This window comes from Pongo pygmaeus, chromosome 8, assembly GCF_028885625.2.
Source record: "Pongo pygmaeus isolate AG05252 chromosome 8, NHGRI_mPonPyg2-v2.0_pri, whole genome shotgun sequence".
Taxonomy (NCBI): domain Eukaryota; kingdom Metazoa; phylum Chordata; class Mammalia; order Primates; family Hominidae; genus Pongo; species Pongo pygmaeus.
Window position 1 is genome coordinate 66,917,512 of NC_072381.2, and position 17,357 is coordinate 66,934,868.

The window sequence follows — 17,357 nt, forward strand, 5'->3', positions numbered from 1 at the left end:
TTAGCTATATAAAAACTGAATAAACAGAACTCCTTGCCTAAAAGTAAATTTTGCCCTAAAACACAAATGGACTGCAGCTGATCTTGCAACCTAGAGGAGCGCAAAGTTTTTATTTATCAAGGTATTGCTCTGTTTAAGGCAATATCCTGATATGACTCTTTGGAGGGAAAAAAAAAAGAAAGCCTGTAGAGATGTTCTAAAAGGAGAGGAAAGGGTTAATTTTTCTGTATATAACAAAGGAAGAATTTTGTGCTTCTGAGGATAGCTCTGGAAAGATGGTAAGTGGCATGGAAAAGAGAGAAAGGGCCTGGGAGAAAGAGGCATTAGTCACATGCAGGAGGCCTGACCCTAATTAGAAGCACTTCCAGGGAGAAATTCTCTGTGGCAAGCAGAACCCAAAAAATTTCCAGGAACAGTGCTATCTCAACCTTATCTCCTGCTGTGTGCCACAGTTACCACCCAGCCCTCTTCACTATACCTTCAGCTGGCAGTACAAGTCAATATGTAATAATGTGGTGTTGGGCTTTGGAGAAATGAAGAGAGTGTCCCGAGTGGGGCCAGGCAGGCTGCTCAAGAGGAAGAATAGCAGACAACAGAGCCGAAAGATGGTCAGGGAGCTGCAGTGTGCTGGGTGCAGGGCAGCCTGACTGGGAAACATGCTCCCTGCAATCCCATGGAAATAGTGAGGGGCAGAGGGGCCTAGGGAGAAACTTTCTGTAGAACATGGGATGTGGATTTACAATATTTCATTTGGATATCATGATCCCTGAAGCCTAGAGAGCTTGGGTCATCCACTCCATCCCCACTCATTTGGAAGGTAAGTTTAGAATCTCCTGTCTCTTCTCTTCTCCCTATTTTCCCCCTCTCCTATTTATTCTTGTTTGTTTGTTTCTTTCTTTCTTTTTAGAGACAGAGTTTCACTCTTGTTGCCCAGGCTGGAGTACAATGGTGCGATCTCAGCTCACTTCAACCTCTACCTCCCAGGTTCAAGCAATTCTCCTGCCTCAGCCTCCCAAGTAGCTGGAATTACAGGCACCAACCACCATGCCTAGCTAATTTTTTGCATTTTTAGTAGAGACAGGTTTTCACCATGTTGGCCAAGCTGGTCTTGAACTCCTGACCTCAGGTGATTTTGCCCGCCTTGGCCTCCCAAAATTCTGGGATTACAGGCGTGAGCCACCACGTCCAGCCTCTGCTTATTCTTTTTTTAAGAGGAATTAGCTAAGCATCTAAAACATCTTAGATGTTGATTCAGCTGAAGGCAAAGACAGAGACCAGTGCCCAAATAAGCTCAAACCTTCCTCTAACACCCAAGAGAAATAGTGTTGTCTCCCCTGCTCTTCCCTCCAGTTAGGTAAATAAAGAAGGTCAAAGGTGATCCAGTCCCAAGCATACCCAACTCAAGTCAGGAGTGCTTTTCTCCATTCTGGTCTGCAACTGCCTCCAGCGTAACCAAGGCCTTAAACACAAACTTTTTCTGAACCTTAGACCTCACCCCTCCACTGCTCATCCCTGCCCAAACTCAGCTACAATCCAGTGTAGAGTTCGCACACTGACCACAACACGGACAAGAACAGGCTCCTGACCAGATGTGAAACCAACTCAAACTCAACACTACAGAAATGTCTCTCCTCTCAACAAAGGAAAATACAAATCTTCAGTGCTCTCCCTCTGAATCCACTTTTCAGCCACCCCCTTACTAAATTTTCCTGCATCTAGGATGTGTCATTTCCTACAATAAATCCATACAGATCCAGCCCCTCAGAGCCAACAGCCCCTTCTTGCCACACATACACACCTCCCAAGGTCCAGTCCCTTCTCTCCCAAAGAAAGGCGGGGCCCCTGGACATCACAAAGATGGCTGTGTTTCCTCAAACCCGACAGCCCAGTCCCATGATCGGCATGCACTGATGCTCCCTCACGGGGTCCAGCCTCCTCAAATCCACATCCAGCTCCCACTAACTACTCAGGGCAACCACAACCCCGAGCCCCAGTGCCCTGAGACCCTGGGGGCTGGTCACACAGGAGGAACTCCTTCCATGCCCAGGAAAGGGAGCCTTTTGCCTAAGTCTGCTCTGGGAAGCTGGAGCACTCAAGGCCACGCACTCGGTCCTCTCCTTAGGTATTGGAACAAAAAACACATCCTTCATTTCTCTAGAGTCAGCATGTATTTATTTGGCTTCCTCTCATTCCTGTGTACTACTTTACAACTTGTCAGTTTCCACCTCTCCCCAGATGCACACAAACCCTTTGGGAGTAAGAAAGAATACACAGACAGTGGCCACTCTCCATCCACTACAACCCTCAGGGTGCCCCTTTCCTGGAGACAACGCAGCTCTGTGTGGCCTTGTGCTCCCGAGAAGCATCCAAGGAGTTCCACTGGCTGACCTCAAACAAATCCTCTTCCACCTCTCGTGCCTTATTGCCCTAAGTTGTGTTCATTTTCCAGAGTTGTGTTCCATTTTCCAATTACAAATTCATAATTCCCAAGTATCCTGACTCAGCGGTGGGAAATGAAGACTCCAAGGCCTAGAAGCAGGAAAGTACTTGGGCCCTGGAATGGAATTCAGGTTCCTTATCTCTCCTTTGACCCCAGGACAGTCTGTCCCACTCAGAGGGCAGCACAGCTCTCAAGGAGGGCATGGAGGAAAAAGCCCTGGGTGGCACCAGCTTGTTAGGAGGAAAAGCGATCGCCCTGCCTGACCCCTGCTCTTATCCCACTGACACCTGCTTTCCAAGTACCTCTTACTTCTCTCCTCCAAGCCCCCAAACCAGGCGCAAGGCATAACCTTTTAGGGAGAAAGGAAATAACTGCCTGTATTCTCCACTGGAATAATATACAAGATCACACTTACCTTTGCCAAAACTGGAACAGTTGTCAGAGAGTTTCCCTCCCACCCACCCCACACCAACAGTATTTAAATTGCTTTGAAACACCACCTGGGAGAAATTATCATCACAAATATTTAAAGCTCCAATTCATAAAAAGACAAAAGAAAGAAAACACACACATACACACACCCTACCTGTGAGTCGATGAATGTTTTGGGACACGTGTTTGTACTAAAAAAGCACACCCAGACACCCCAAAACACTCTTGCAGGCTTCATCTCATTCCTTCCCCAAGAGTATTCTGACCTGTCTGCACAGGTATCCGTGAGAAATGAAAAGAACACAGTGAAAATATGATGGCTCTCTCATAGGAACTCGTGTGAAATGGATAAGGCTCAACATGCTGCCTGTCTCTTCAGCAGCACAAAAAAAAGGCAGCCAAGGAATCACTGGACACAGTGAAACCTTTGGGGTGTGATTCCACGCATCTCAGAGCCTTCTGCTGAATAAAAGGACAACCTATGTGGAGTTGGAACATTTGACTTTTATCTGCTGGCCCTAAAGTACCCAGGAGGACTGGGCCTCCCAGGTCTGGCCTACATCTTGTGAAGGTTACATACCTCAGAAGGTTAAAGCTCAGATCAAGCCTCTTTGCGAAATGTCCACAGTCCCTGCCAAGGTGCTCTGGAATTTCTCTGCAGTCCTGGCCTATGTAGGACACCTGGAAATTAAATGGAACAGAAACAATGTGGCAAATGGAAATCACCCAGCTGCTCCCAACCCTGAAATTACTGATCCAATGATTGCTTCTGCAACTTGAAACGCATGTTTCTCACACACAAAAAGGCCACACTTGTGACTGTTTCCCTGATCAAATCAGCTTTGGGGGCTCCAAGGACTCCACCAACAGCTCCCCTTTCCTGGTGCAGTTAACACGATGAAGACTAATCCCAGGACAATGGAAATTGGACTAAAATTGGCCAGATTCAGGTGTCCAAAAGAAACCTGAATATCAGGGCACGTTGATATAACTGCAAAAATCACCCTCTCACTCAGGGGCTTTTGCAACAGTTGCTCCTCTGCCCCTTCTTCTCCCTCTCCTCCACTGCCCTCCAGTACCCTGGTATGCACATTACCTCATAAAAGACACAGAAGATGCACTTACCAGCATCCAACCTTCAGGGTGCTGGAACAAACAGGGTTGGAAAAGAAAACCTCCCCAGACCACCAATCCCATCCAATTGCCACTGTGTACAAAATGCCCTCCACACCCAAACAAAGCTGATTTGAAGGCAACAGGGCAACGATGTGTGTCCGGGGCTCCTGAATGTCCCTCCTCCAGAGGCCCTTTGGCAGTCAATCCCACTCTGTGCACAAAGCTGTTTCTTTGGGCATTCTTCGATTTATTACAGATTATTTATTATTAAGTACCTGTATGTGCCCAAATATTAAAAGGCTGAACTGAACTGAATCTGAACTGATTCCAGAACCTGTGAGAAGATCAGTGGACTTTCTCACTACCCTAATCACCCAGTTTTTGGAACCCATTTTTACAGACAGCACCCTGTGGGCAGACTGGCAACTAATCCTCAAACCATAAAATAAACCCATGGGGCCGAGTTGACCAATGGGCCACAATGCATGCTGTTTCCCTAAAGTACAACATGCTCAACCCCCAGGTCGAAATTCAAGCCCAACACATGGCTACAAATCTGGTTTCCCTACAAATCACATTCTTCCACACATATAGACAAAGATCTCTTAGAATGAGAGAGAGAGAGACTCCCCAGGAGGGTGTTTCCTCATGGGAAACAAGACTATGGTGGCCATCTTACATCCTCAGATATTAGATTCAACTATGTGAACTACCAATATCCAACCATTTTAGAACCACAAAATAGCTCTTTTACATGGTGCAACCTAATACAAGCTGCACTGAACCCTGACACCCTCAACATCTCCAGTCATCTCTCAACCTTCTCCTATCCAATGAGGACAAACTGCTGACAATGCAATATCCTATATCCACTCTCCTTCAGTAACTTCATTCTAGAAGGAGAGAAAATAAGGAGAAAGGACAGAAAAATAGCTGACCCCAATAAAGTAATTTTGACTCAAGAAGATATAGGCTAAAAAATAAAGGACTCTAAGTTCAATCTAGCAATCTCTCCTCTTTCTACCTGGGGTCCATCTTTCTTCACAGTTTCTTGTGTAATAAATTAAGTTCTGCTTCCAAGCTGAGAAAGAAATCATATGCCAAAGAGAGACTGTAGCTATAAGGCCCTATTCTATCTGGGGACTTCAATTTCCCTCAGGATCTCTGCTCAATCAGCAGTTTCTTGTCTGGGTGTGATGGCTCACGCCTGTAGTCCCAGCACTTTGGGAGGCCAAGGTGGGCGCATCACGAGGTCAGGGGATCAACACCATCCTGGCTAACACGGTGAAACCCCGTCTCTACTAAAAATACAAAAAAAAAATTAGCCAGGCATGGTGGCGGGTGCCTGTAGTCCCAGCTACTCGGGAGGCTGAGGCAGGAGAATGGCGTGAACCCTGGAGGCGGAGCTTGCAGTGAGCTGGATCACGCCACTGCACTCCACCCTGGGCGACAGAGCCAGACTCGTCTCAAAAAAAAAAAAAATCAGCAGCTTCTTCTGTATTGTACGTTCACAACGAACCCCAGGTCCACGGCGCTCACCAGAAAATCCATCCCATTCACCCCAGCCTGCACTACTATCTTGCACATATTATCAATCAAGACCTCTGTGATATATATAGCAGAGACGTTGAGTTTTAGATGCAGAAACTGAGCTCTTTCCTCTTAGAATGGCCAAGGACTAAATCTAATAGAGACCCAGTTTGTCAAAACTTCTGATGTCTTATACAAGGAAACTAAGACTCCAGAGGCCTGCCCAGCACAATACAGCTTCTTAGTGATAGAGCCCAGATCAAGTCCTATGCCATAAATAAGGACTTCCAACTTGGGGGCCATGGAGTGCTTACAAATCCACATGTGGGTGTGAGTTTTTTTTGTTTTTTTTTAAGAGATGGGGTTTCGCCATGTTGCTCAGGCTGATCTCAAACTCTGAACTCAAACAATCCCCTCGCCTCAGCCTCCTAAAATAGCTGGAATTGAGGTACAAGCCACCATACCAGGCAGACATGAGTTTTCTTGATCAGCAAATGCCAATGGTGCATCTATCATCATGTTTTGGCTTCAAAATGAGTCTTCTGAGCTGAAAGGGCAAGAACTTCTCCCACGGTGCTACACTGAGGGCCCAAGAAGAGTGTTAGAGCCTGGGAAAAGACAGGGATATTTGCTTCCCTTTTTCTTCTGTAGGAGTTCTATTCAAAGGAAACAGGAGCACCAAGGAGAGCTATCACCACAAAGCATTTGGATCACTCACAACATCTGATGAGACTGTCAGCAGCCTGTTTCATTACATCGTCTTAACTATACAACATCCCAGGAAGACTAAGAAAAATACAAGTTGTTCTCATTGTTCTCAAATGTGAAGACCAAGTCTCAAAAGTTTAGCATGAGAACCAACTTGGTAAGTAATCTGCATGCTTAGATAACCCCTGTGGTAAAGTAGAAGCTTTTAGAGATGTGAGTTAAGCCGACCAGGCTGAAGGGCTCAAATCGGCTGGAAAAGGCTTAAAAGCAGCAAGCAGCCACTGCCAGACATTGTAAGCAACGCTTGAAACTACAAAAAAGACTTAAGAAGTGCTTCTGAGGGAAGACATTACCTCTCAGGATGTCAGGAAGCTTCTTAGAGCACAGGACCACCTAATGTAAGATTCAAGGCCAGAAGAGCCAAACCAAAAGTAGTTTGCTTCTTCAGCAAAAGGGAGACGGGATACAGAGATTAATAGATCTTAAATGGCACAGAAGCAAGAGCATATCCAGAACACCATTGCATTTAGTCAATTACCTTGATTTAGACTGCATTGAGGAACAAAGATTCAAACTTATAATTTCTCTATTTTCTATAATTTGTACCCTAAGACTTCCACCCTGTGTGGAATAACAGGAAGGGACAGCATTACCAGGCAAATGAAAATATAACAAGTTAAAGACCCCTACGGAGAGGAAACTAGAAAGGGAAAGGAGACTGTCTGCAAGGGGTCCCCACCCACCCATGTACACACCCAATCTCTCTAAGCTGAAGCTGCAGAAAATGACCAAACTGCAGAAGACTGCAGGTTTCACTTTGCGTTGGGACTCTCTGGCTCCCAGGGCATTTCTGGAGATGATAAGTTTGTCAACAGTCAGATGTTGAGGAGATTATTTTATGATGCCTACCCCTAGCCAGGGGTGGGAGATCCTCGATTTTAAATTTGTAATACTGAGCTGGGCACAGTGGTGCACACCTGTATTCCCAGCTACTCAGGAGGCTGAGGCAGGAAGACTGCTTGAGCCCAGGAGTTCAAGGCTGCAGTGAGCTATGATTGTGCCACTGCATGTCAGCCTGGGCAACAGAGCAAGACCTTATCATTCATTCATAAATAAATAAGTGTATGTGTGGTACTGGAAGCTGTCAGAGTAGAAGCAACCATAGGTACAAATCTGATTCCCGGTACTGCCACTGCTGTGTTGTCGCGGATGAGTCACCATCTTCAAGTCTCTGTTTCCTCTTCTGCAACTGGACTAACACTAACTCCTCCAAAGGTGTTAAGAATAATGTAAAACCAACATTTATTAAATGCCTATCATGTGCTTGTTATCTATTCAATCCTCATGAAACAGCCCCATGCATATTATCATCCCTATTGTACTTAGAGGAATGCAATGAGCTAACATATTAAAAGTGCACAACACTGTCCTTGGCACCCAGTGGCCACTCTGTTAACAGTTGTTGAATCAGACCACTCTCCCCACAGAAGGGATTCATTATTCCAATATCTCTTGGGCGCAAGATTTCAGTGCCCAAATTCCAAGTTTGTATTTGTGTCTACAATCGTATTACGTTGTCATAAGCTAGAGGAAAGAGAAATGACTTAATGCTGAACATAAATGATGCATTCAAGCCAAGAGAAGCCAAATGAAGTCAGACCCATGGCAAATGAAAAGACTTTTACAGAGAAAAGCAATAGGAAGACTGCAACATCCCCAGGCATGTGGCATCATAGGCCTGTGGAGCTCCTAAAATCCAGCTCCACAGCAGTCAACCCACAGTGGCATTAAAAGCAGTGACCTAACTTCAAGCCACGCAGCATTCATCTCATTAAATTGTTTAATTGCATAGGGTTTTTTTTTTCTTTGCACTTAAACCATCCCTTTATTTGGGATTTATAGGTCTCTGGATATGGGAAAGTTGTATCTGGCTTCATGTTTTTATATTTGAGTAACATTGTAATAAAAACTATATTCACACTATGGGCTCATGGGAAGTTTTGCGGGTTTTATTTGCCTCCCTTTAAGAAGGATCTACTAAAGTCTGACAAGTGCTGTTCCATGCTACCCACATTCAAGGTGTCACCTCTTAAAGCGGCCGCCATTAGAAATCACTGGGAGCAGAATGCAAAAAAAAAAAACAAAAACAAAAACAAAAAAAAACAACAACAACAAAAAAACCTCCGGGGCCAGACACTCAAATCCACTAACCTGGGCAGTTTAGGAAATGGGGCACTAAGACTCCAGGGGCATTTTCCCAACCTACCTTCTTAGCTCCTCCCCAGGCAACTCGGTCAAATAAAACAGTCCCCAAGGGCCTAAAATGCCTCACCCACACTTCCATGAATGCCCTTGGGCTGTCTGGAGTAGGCTAAGAACAGGGGCTGCAGGAAAAATCGAATCTAGGAAACGGAGGAAGAGCAAAGGGAAAGGAAGCACAGGAAAGTGCTCAGCCCCATGAACTTGTAGCAAGGTACACTGGGAGAATACCAGATCTGAAAACGCAGAGACCTAGGGTCTGGGGGGCAGGGAACCCTCCTTCTTAGGCAGATACTCCAAGAGAAGGAAAAGACCCTCTTGTCCAGCCCCTCCCTCCAGGCAGTAAATTAACTCCCAGAAAAAAAAGCCCCTTTCCCCAATGGCTGAACAAGACCCGTCATTTTTAGCCTCTCCGCAGGCTGTTAGCTCACTTCTGAACTCTGGTCTTTCTCCAGCTCTTTCCTCCCAGTCTGTGGGTCAAGGGACAGAGCCAGCATTCCTAAGCAACAAAACTGTTAAATGGGGGGTGTACAGAGACAGAGGAAAGGCTAATTTCCAACGACACCTGGCATGGTGCCTGGCATACAGTAGGCACTCAATAAACGTGTACCTGATGAAATGACAGGACTCTGGAAAAAAAGAAAAGAGGCAGCTGCTAGTTTAATGGGCAGCACAGTTGGCCCTCACTGCATCTGTAGGAGCTGTAAAAACCCCTAGAATCTCTTCTAAGGAGGAATCATTTCCTTCAGCCCAAAGTAATCTCAAAATCCAATTGCACCTGACACTACCTGCCTTAGGCAATCCAAGAGGAGAGCTTCAAAAACTCAGAACTATTTTCCAGGGTGTGCAGGGAAAGGTGGGAAGTAAGAGGGCTCTGGCTTCATCAGAGCAAAGAAGAGGTTAAAGACAGAGAACTGGCTTTTCCAGCAGGTAAGAAAGACACCTGGTTCCAGCGTGGCTGGCTTCATCCCTCCAGCAATGAACACCTGAGGCTTCATTACAGAGCTGAAAGCATGTGAGACTGGGTGTCTGGCACCCAGGATTGAAACTGGCGTGTTGCCATTCATCACAGACTCCTGTTCAAGAAATCGAGTGTGGAAAGAGAACTGGAGGTCGGTGGCCTTCCATCAGCCTTTGGCTATGGCGTAGCCCATTCAGCGCAGGGCCCACCAGCACCCTCATCTCCAGGGATGTGCTAGGACTTTGGGTACCCTAGCCACTTTTGCCTTCATAAACCCCTTCCTCCATTTACAAATAAGTAAATTTATATATTACAATTGCATTGGTATAAAGATGACTATATCAATGTGATTTATCAAAATGGATTCTTTGACCAAAAGTTTTTAAAATTCAGATTATGAAATTGGAACATTTTCTGTGGGCCCCCAAAAGTAGCGGGGGCCGTCAGCACTGTGTCCGCTGGGCCTGCTCAGTGAGGCGCTAAGGGCAAAGTGGGTAGAACGGGAGACCTTGGGGGTGTTCTTCCCGCACATCCAGGGGGTATGCCAGGCCCGAAACGGGGTCTGTCCTCGCCCCACTAGGGTGAGCCTGAGCACCTGACGCTCACCCCCTGCAGACGCAGCCCCCTGAGGCGGGGACAGGGGTGTCTAGGCCTTGGAGAGCCTCTGTGCCCCGCCGTCCCTCCCCACGCGGACTGCGCCCCGGGCGGAGGCGGGGCTGGCCGGGACTTACTTGAACTCCACGGACCACGAGCCCGGCCATGGCGGCCAGGACGCTGCGGGCGCGTTTCACGGAGCGCGGGGGCGCGGCAGCAGCAGCGAGGAGCGCGGTAAGGGAGCGCGGCGGGCACACAGTTCCGCACTGGGCAGTCAGCTGACCTGGCGGAAGCCGGAGGCGCGGGCCAGACGCGGGGACCTCAGCTCCGCCGCTCGCCGCCGCCCCTCGGCCCGGTCTCCGCGCAGGTGAGCCCTGGCCGCCCGCTGCAACAGGTGGCCCGCAGCGCCCCGCGCCCCGACGGCGGCCTGACCCCGACTCCCCGCGCCCCTCCCTCCCCCGGATGTCCCAATTCCCAAAACTCCATGCCCACAACTTTATCGCGTTTGTCTGGGCCAGGCCTGAGGTGGGGGGATTCCTATCAGGGGCGCCCCTTCTGAGCCGTTAGCCGGGCTGTAGCCAGCCGGGCCTTTCCTGCATTTCGCAAGCTGGGTTACATAATGGCCCTCAACTGCAGCGAGGAGGGGCCTCTTGGCTGAACTTCCCTCCCCACCAAAGCTGGGGAGAAGGAAAGTTAGAAGGTTGAAGGACTCCTGGTGCGGCGGAATTTCCATTTGTAGGAGGGGAGGGGGATTGGGGGGGTTGAATTTCCCTATAAATAAAACGCTGGCTTGGTTAAGACCACCCCACCCTTTCCCTGTGGCCTCTAAGAGCTGACAATAATAAACCCTGGGGAAGGACAATTGGCTGGTGACCCCAAATTTCAGGCTTCTCTTCTTCTCCTGCTCCTCAGAGGGCAAGAGATTTGTGAGGCTTAAAGTCATCAGTGGGGTCGTTCGCTGTTCCCCACCCACCCCATCCCCATCTGGAAGAGCTGGCCATGGGCCTCCTGTCTGGATGCAAGTAGGCCTAGTGGGCAGGTAACTCCCTAAACCCATGCCTGTTTTTCTCTGGAATTCTCTGGAAGGATGGATCCAGATTTTCTCCTTGCCTATTCTTGCCTCCAAGTCCAGGATGCACAGAGCTACCAGATATCAACTGGTTGTCATCTTCCACGCCTGCTGCAGCTAAGAGCCAGCCCAGCCTTAACTGGCATCGTCTCTCAGACAGCCCTGGTCCTAACACATTGTTAGGTGGGCCCTTGTCAGCATTTTGATGAGCGGTGTTGATCTCGGAGGGTTGACCTTCCTGCCCCTCTCTCAGCTGGGAGGAGCAGGCTCAGAAGAGTGGAGCAGTAAGAATGCAGTCTTGACTGTGTTTACTTTGGGGGATTCCAGGAAATGCTGCAACAAAAGGTCCCGCAGGCCAAAAAAGAAAGCTTACCCTCCAGAGATAAGGGGATCAAAGGGAACCCTCCGAGGCCTGCAGCCCCAAGGACCAGCTCCCCCGCCTCCTCCCTCCTTCTCTGCTGGACGCGCCCTCTCTGGTCCATTGTCCACTTTTGTCTGCTTTTCCTGCCTGAAAAGGAGGAAGTGAGCCCGGACCCAGCCAGCACTCTGCCCTCCGCAGCTGCCTTTCAGTTCAGCTTTCCTAGAAGGGCTTTGACAGATGGAAGAGGACTTGTGGAAACAGGCCCAAGCTGACTCAAAGATGAGATTGGAGAACGGCTCTCCCTTCCCCCACGAGAAGGGGGTTACTGAAGGTCATCTCATCCATCCCCCTTCCTCCATACACAGCTGGGTCATCTGAGCATAGGCTGTTCTGCAGACACTACGAATGGCACCAAAGTGGGCAGGCATCTTTCCCCCTTTCCACACCCTCTCACTACTGTTGTCTCCTCCACATAGCCCCAGGGCAACCATTTTAAAAGCCCAATTTGATCCTACCTAAAATCTTCCAATGGCTCCTAATCAACTAATAATTAATACAGTCCAGAATCTTTAGTATGTCCCTGAAGATCTCTTAAGATCTCTTATAATCCCATCAATTCTCACCTCTTCAGCCACCTGTCCCAGCTCTCCCGTCCTCTGATTGGCTTCACAGAAGCTGTTAGTTTCAGCTGGAAATGCTTCCCTACCCACTGCTGTCTCTGGTTGGTGAACACATCAAGAAGGCCAGTTGATGGTGTGGGGAAGGATCATGTGCAGAAATCACAAAAATTAAGATCAGGATAGCTCTGTTGGAGGGGGGCTTTAGTGTTGGAACTGTAAACTGATAACAATAGGGAGCTATTGAAAGTTCTTGAGCAAAGTAGTTGTCTTAGTCTACTAGGACTGCTATAACAAAATGCCATAAACTGGGTGCTTATAAACAATAGAAATTTATTTTTCACAGTTCTGGAGGCTGGGAAGCTGAAGATCACGGCACGCATGATTTGGTGTGTGGTGAGGGCCCATTTTCTGGTTCCTAGACAACGGCCGCCTTCCTGTGTCCTCAGATGGTAGGAGGGACAAGCTAGCTCCTGTGGGCGTCATTTGTAACAGCACTAATCCCATTCCTGAGGGCTCCACACCAATGATCTAATCACCCCCACCCAAGGCTCCACCTAAGACCTTGGAGGTTATGATTTCTCAACATATGAATTTGGGAGGGACACAAACTTTCAGACAGTAGCACAAGTAATTTCCTGAATGTTGTTGGGGGAGGACACCAGCAGAAACAAACTGGATTCACCTGTCCTTACTCCTCAGCTTTTGGAGTTAGTCTTCAGAATAGCAGAACAAGGAGAAGGAGGAGGGGAAAGGAGAATAGAAGGAACAGAAGGAGGAAGTGGGGTAGGGAGAGAGGTAAAAGGAAAAGAAAAAGAATCTGTGTCCCTGGACCAAGGAAGATTGGAAGCCGGGAGGGGGAACATCCTTCTACCTCCTCATCACTGTTTCCAACAAAAAGGAAGATTAAACAGAAATAGTAAAGTTCCTCTATAATGTAGCCCTCCCTCGGGGAGGGGAGAGAGCAAAAAAAAAAAAAAAACACTGAGATAAGACTGACCTAGGAGTTAGACAAATAATTCCTCCGGAATACAAAGAGTTTACAAGGGTGAACATAGCAGACAAGTCCTATGGGCTTGTCCTGAACACAGCTCTTTCTGCCCCAGCCCCAGGAGCACTGAGGTAAAATACGGGCTTATGCAGTCACAGTCCTCTCACCCCATTCCATGACTCATTGAAAGTGAGCTGCAAGCTTCCTATCCTGCCCCATCTTACTTCACAGCCACTGTGCCCCAGCTTCTGGCCTTGGGCTAGGCACTAGGGACATCCATGACTAATACTGTTCAGGAGAGACGCTCAGACTTGTGCACAGACATTCACAGCACCGTGTCAACAAGAAGTGCTGTCATTATGATCCTGTTTTCTGAACCCCAAATTGAAGCATGTAGCCCAGCTTGTACAAGTGCAGTCAGGAGGACCACAAAACAGAAAGTTCAAATCCAACCTATGCTGACCACCCTGAGCCTGTGAATTCTGGAGCTCTGACAGGCACAGAGAGAGCAACAAGGTTCAACTCATGCAACTGGACATTCTCTTATCGCCCTTGATGAAGAGGGCAATATTTTATTCCTATTGTCATCATTGTTATTATTATTCTGCTTTGGCAGAAGAGGCCCTTTGCCTTAGAGTCCTTCCTCCATCACATTCCTGGGGACAAAAAGGAAGATCCTGTTTATTTCCAATCAAGGGAGTTGATTCTGGGGTCGGCCAGAACCAGCGAAACAGGAACTGATTCCTTAAATCTTCCAAATGTGCATTAGCAGCTGAGAGAAGAACAGGGCCAGTTAACCAAGTTTTGTTAGCATTCCTAACTATCCTTAGCTGTATTTCTCTTCAGCCTGGCCTCATTTCTTTCAGGCCCAGCCCCCGGGCAGGTTAAGATGGTTGCTGTAAATCATGCCCTGGGCCCTAATTCAGACTCACCACATTCAGATTTCAATTTAAAAAAAAAAAAAAAGGCAGGGTGTCTGCTTAAGAAATGCTCTGCTTATGAAATGCTCTTTGTTGCTGAAGCAGCCCCCTTTCAGCCTAAAGGAGAAAGTCTAGCAAGTGCAGGAAAGAAGAGAGGTTTCCAGGGCCCTCTTCAAAGTACTTGCACATATGTGAGGGGACTGAGGATGATCTGTGCTCCAAAGCCCCTCCAGTATTTCCCAATCAGAACAAACTGAATTTTTAAAAATATATATTAAATACCATCATAATATCTAGCATGAGTGTTCATTCCACAAATGTTAATCTATTATTCTCAGTGCCTCTAGTTTTCCTTTTTTTATTTTTTATTTATTTATTTATTTTTTTTTTTGAGACAGGGTCCCAGGCTGGAGGATAGTGGCACAATCATAGCTCACCACAGCCTCGACCCCAGGGCTCAGGTGATCCTCCTGCCTCACCCTCCCAAGTAGCTGGGACTACAGGCACTCACCACCATGCCTGGCTAATTTTTTTGTATTTTTTGTAGAGATGGGATTTTGTCATATTGGCCAGGCTGGTCTTGAATTCCTGAGGTCAAGTGACCCACCCACCTCAACCTCCCAAAGTACTGGGGTTACGGACATGAGTTACCGCACATGGCTGTTTTCCTTCTCTTTGGGTCTTAAAAGGTTTTGTCATTGTTTCTCTGTGAAAATGCAAACAATAGGACTGAGCATGGTGGCTTATACCTGTAATCCAGCACTGAGACCAGCCTGGGCAACATAGTAAGATTCTGTTGCTAGAAAAATAAAAATAAAGTAAAATGCAAACATTAGTTGGCTGTGGAGAATGGAGTGGGTTTGAGGAAGGTGGGAGTGGGAAAGGAGCTTCTGCTTTGCTCTCCATTTCTTCTGTGGTTTTGGTAACATGCATATACCACTTTTATAATTAAAAACAAAAAAGGAGGAGATTGGCACAGAATAGAGAATTTACCGTGAAAACTACTATCTGCTAATCTCTTAGTACTATTTTAACAAATCCTGAAAACAGCAATGAGAAACAAATCTTATTTCCCATTTTACCTGGAACTCGCCGCAACTCCAACTCCTTGGCTGGGCGTGGGAGGCAGGTCATCGCTGACTTGGAGGAGGGGGGCTCACATTGGACCTTCAAGAGGGAAAGAGAACCCACCCAACTGTCTATTTCCAGTGGGAGCACCTTTCCAGAATCCCAGCTTGACTTGGAGAGGTTCTGCCACTTGGAAGTTGGGGAAGGGTTCCTCCCACCCTCAATTAAAATACATAGAACTTGGTAGTCAGTTCATTAAGGTGGTCCCCTGGTATCTGTATTTTTCTCAAGTACTCCCAAAATAATTTGGATTTATGATCATCCAAAACTCACTGCTTTAGAAATCATCTACTCCAATTACTGATGAGGGAAACTGAGGCTTAAAGGGCGGAAGGGACTTGCCCAAGGTCACCCAGCAAATAAGCAGGTGACCCCAGGCCAGAAAAGAAAACAGGACTCCTCCTATGTCCCACTAAAGACAAGATAAGGAGGCTGAGAGGAGCACCTGAAAGATGCCATTTCACATCTAATCGCTTTTTGTCACGTTGCAACCATTTTCCTCATATGGAGCCTCACGCTGATAGATCAGAAATAACATTTTGAAAGTTATATCTGCAAGGAAATGGCTATTAATGTTCTTCCTCTCCTTTTAGAGCACCAAGGAATATATATTAATTTTCTCTCTACTTATATTGCCTATTTGCAAATTGTATTCACTACTCAGTGCTCCAATTTGTCCTACCCCTGAAGAGATTATGATGAATAAATGTGTTCCTGGAAATAAAATAAAAAAATTGTCACTGAGATTTATTTTTATAATTATTTACAGGGATTATTTTAGAATATATGGAGGGGGCAATAATAATAATGTACACATGAGGGTTCTGGTGTGACTTACCAATATTAATTCCGAGTCTCTTCCCACTTCTCCAAAAGAAGCCCAGGCTCTCTTCACAGTTGTGAACCCGGGGCAAAGCAAGTGTCAAGTGCACCTGGCACCACCAGTGCCAGATTCTGAGGGCCAGATGAAGGTTGTTACTGCTGGAGCCTTGTGGTGGGCAGTGCCCTGGCCTAGGAGACCTGGGTTCAGGAGCTAGCTTTGCTACTAACTCGCTGGGTGCTCATAGATGAATCCTTCCGCGCCTAAGGTCCTCAGTTTCCTCAAATGCAAACTGACTGATCTAAGGAGCTGTTGATTACTTAGATAAAAATGCACATCTCCCCAAATCTATTGTATATTTCAAAATACTAGGAGAGAATAATTTGAATGTTCCTAGCAAAAAGACAAATATTTAAAGTTATATATAGCTGAACTACATTGAGGCTGGGCACAGTGGCTTACACCTGTAATCACAGCACTTTGGGAAGCTGATGTGGGAGGATCAGTAGAGCTCAGGAATTTGAGACAAACCTGGGCAAGATGTTGAGATCCCCATCTCTACAAAAAAAAAAAAAAAAAATTTAATTAGCTGGGCACGGTGGCACACACCTGTGATCCCAGCTATTTGAGAGGCTGAGGCAGGAGGATCCCTTGATCCCAGGAGTTGGAGGTTGCAGTGAGCTGCAACTGCACCACTACACTCCAGCATAGGCAACAGAGCAAGACTCCATCTCAAAAAAAAAAAATTACATTGATCTGATCTTTACAAACTATGTGAATGTATTATATGTACTCCCAAGATATATACATCTATTATGTATCAATAAAAATAAAACTAAAGAAAGAGAATACACTCACTAGTAGATATTTATTGAGCACCTACTATGTGTCGAGCACTGGGAGGACAAATAGTAACAAGACAGATACAGTCCTTACTCCTGTGAGGCTTACATTATGGTGGGAGAAGACAGCTAACAAGTTGAAACATAATTTCAAGTAGGCAAAATACCTCATTTCAGATAGCAGTCATCCATACTATGAAGACAAAAGTGGACAATGTGAGACAGGGTATGGGAGATGGAGGGTGCTAACCTAGACACAGTGTCCAAGGTCTTTGCTCACCCTCCAAAGCCTTTTTCTTATGAAATCCTTGAGGAGTGGATCACAGGCTGAATTTTGGCCCCACTCACCCCCTCTGCACAATGCTATTGTGATGCACAAACTGCATGGCCTCAGACAGCTGTGGAATGTTCTGGGAAGGCCTCTCTCAAGGGAGCGACATTTGAGCTGAAGTCAGAATCATGAGATGGAGCCAGCCATGGGAAGGCCTTGGGAGAAGGGTTTGCAGAGGGAATAGCAAACACATTCTCTTAGTCTCATGTAGTCACTTTGCTTATGCTGGAGTGGTGAA

General features: G+C 46.8%; 1 protein-coding gene across 1 annotated transcript in view; it reads right to left on the reverse strand.

Annotated features, from left to right (window-relative positions):
* The window catches only part of LRMDA (leucine rich melanocyte differentiation associated), a 1,127,899-nt gene extending 1,116,091 nt beyond the window's left edge, over positions 1 to 11,808 (reverse strand). The window contains exons 1-2 of the mRNA XM_063670438.1: positions 10,178 to 11,808; positions 3,453 to 3,553 (exon numbers count right to left, since the gene is read on the reverse strand). Of these exons, the coding sequence (XP_063526508.1) occupies positions 3,453 to 3,553; positions 10,178 to 10,207 (131 nt within the window). The 5' untranslated portion in view covers positions 10,208 to 11,808. The remainder of the gene's footprint in view (positions 1 to 3,452; positions 3,554 to 10,177) is intronic.
* Positions 11,809 to 17,357: the final 5,549 nt, after the last annotated feature.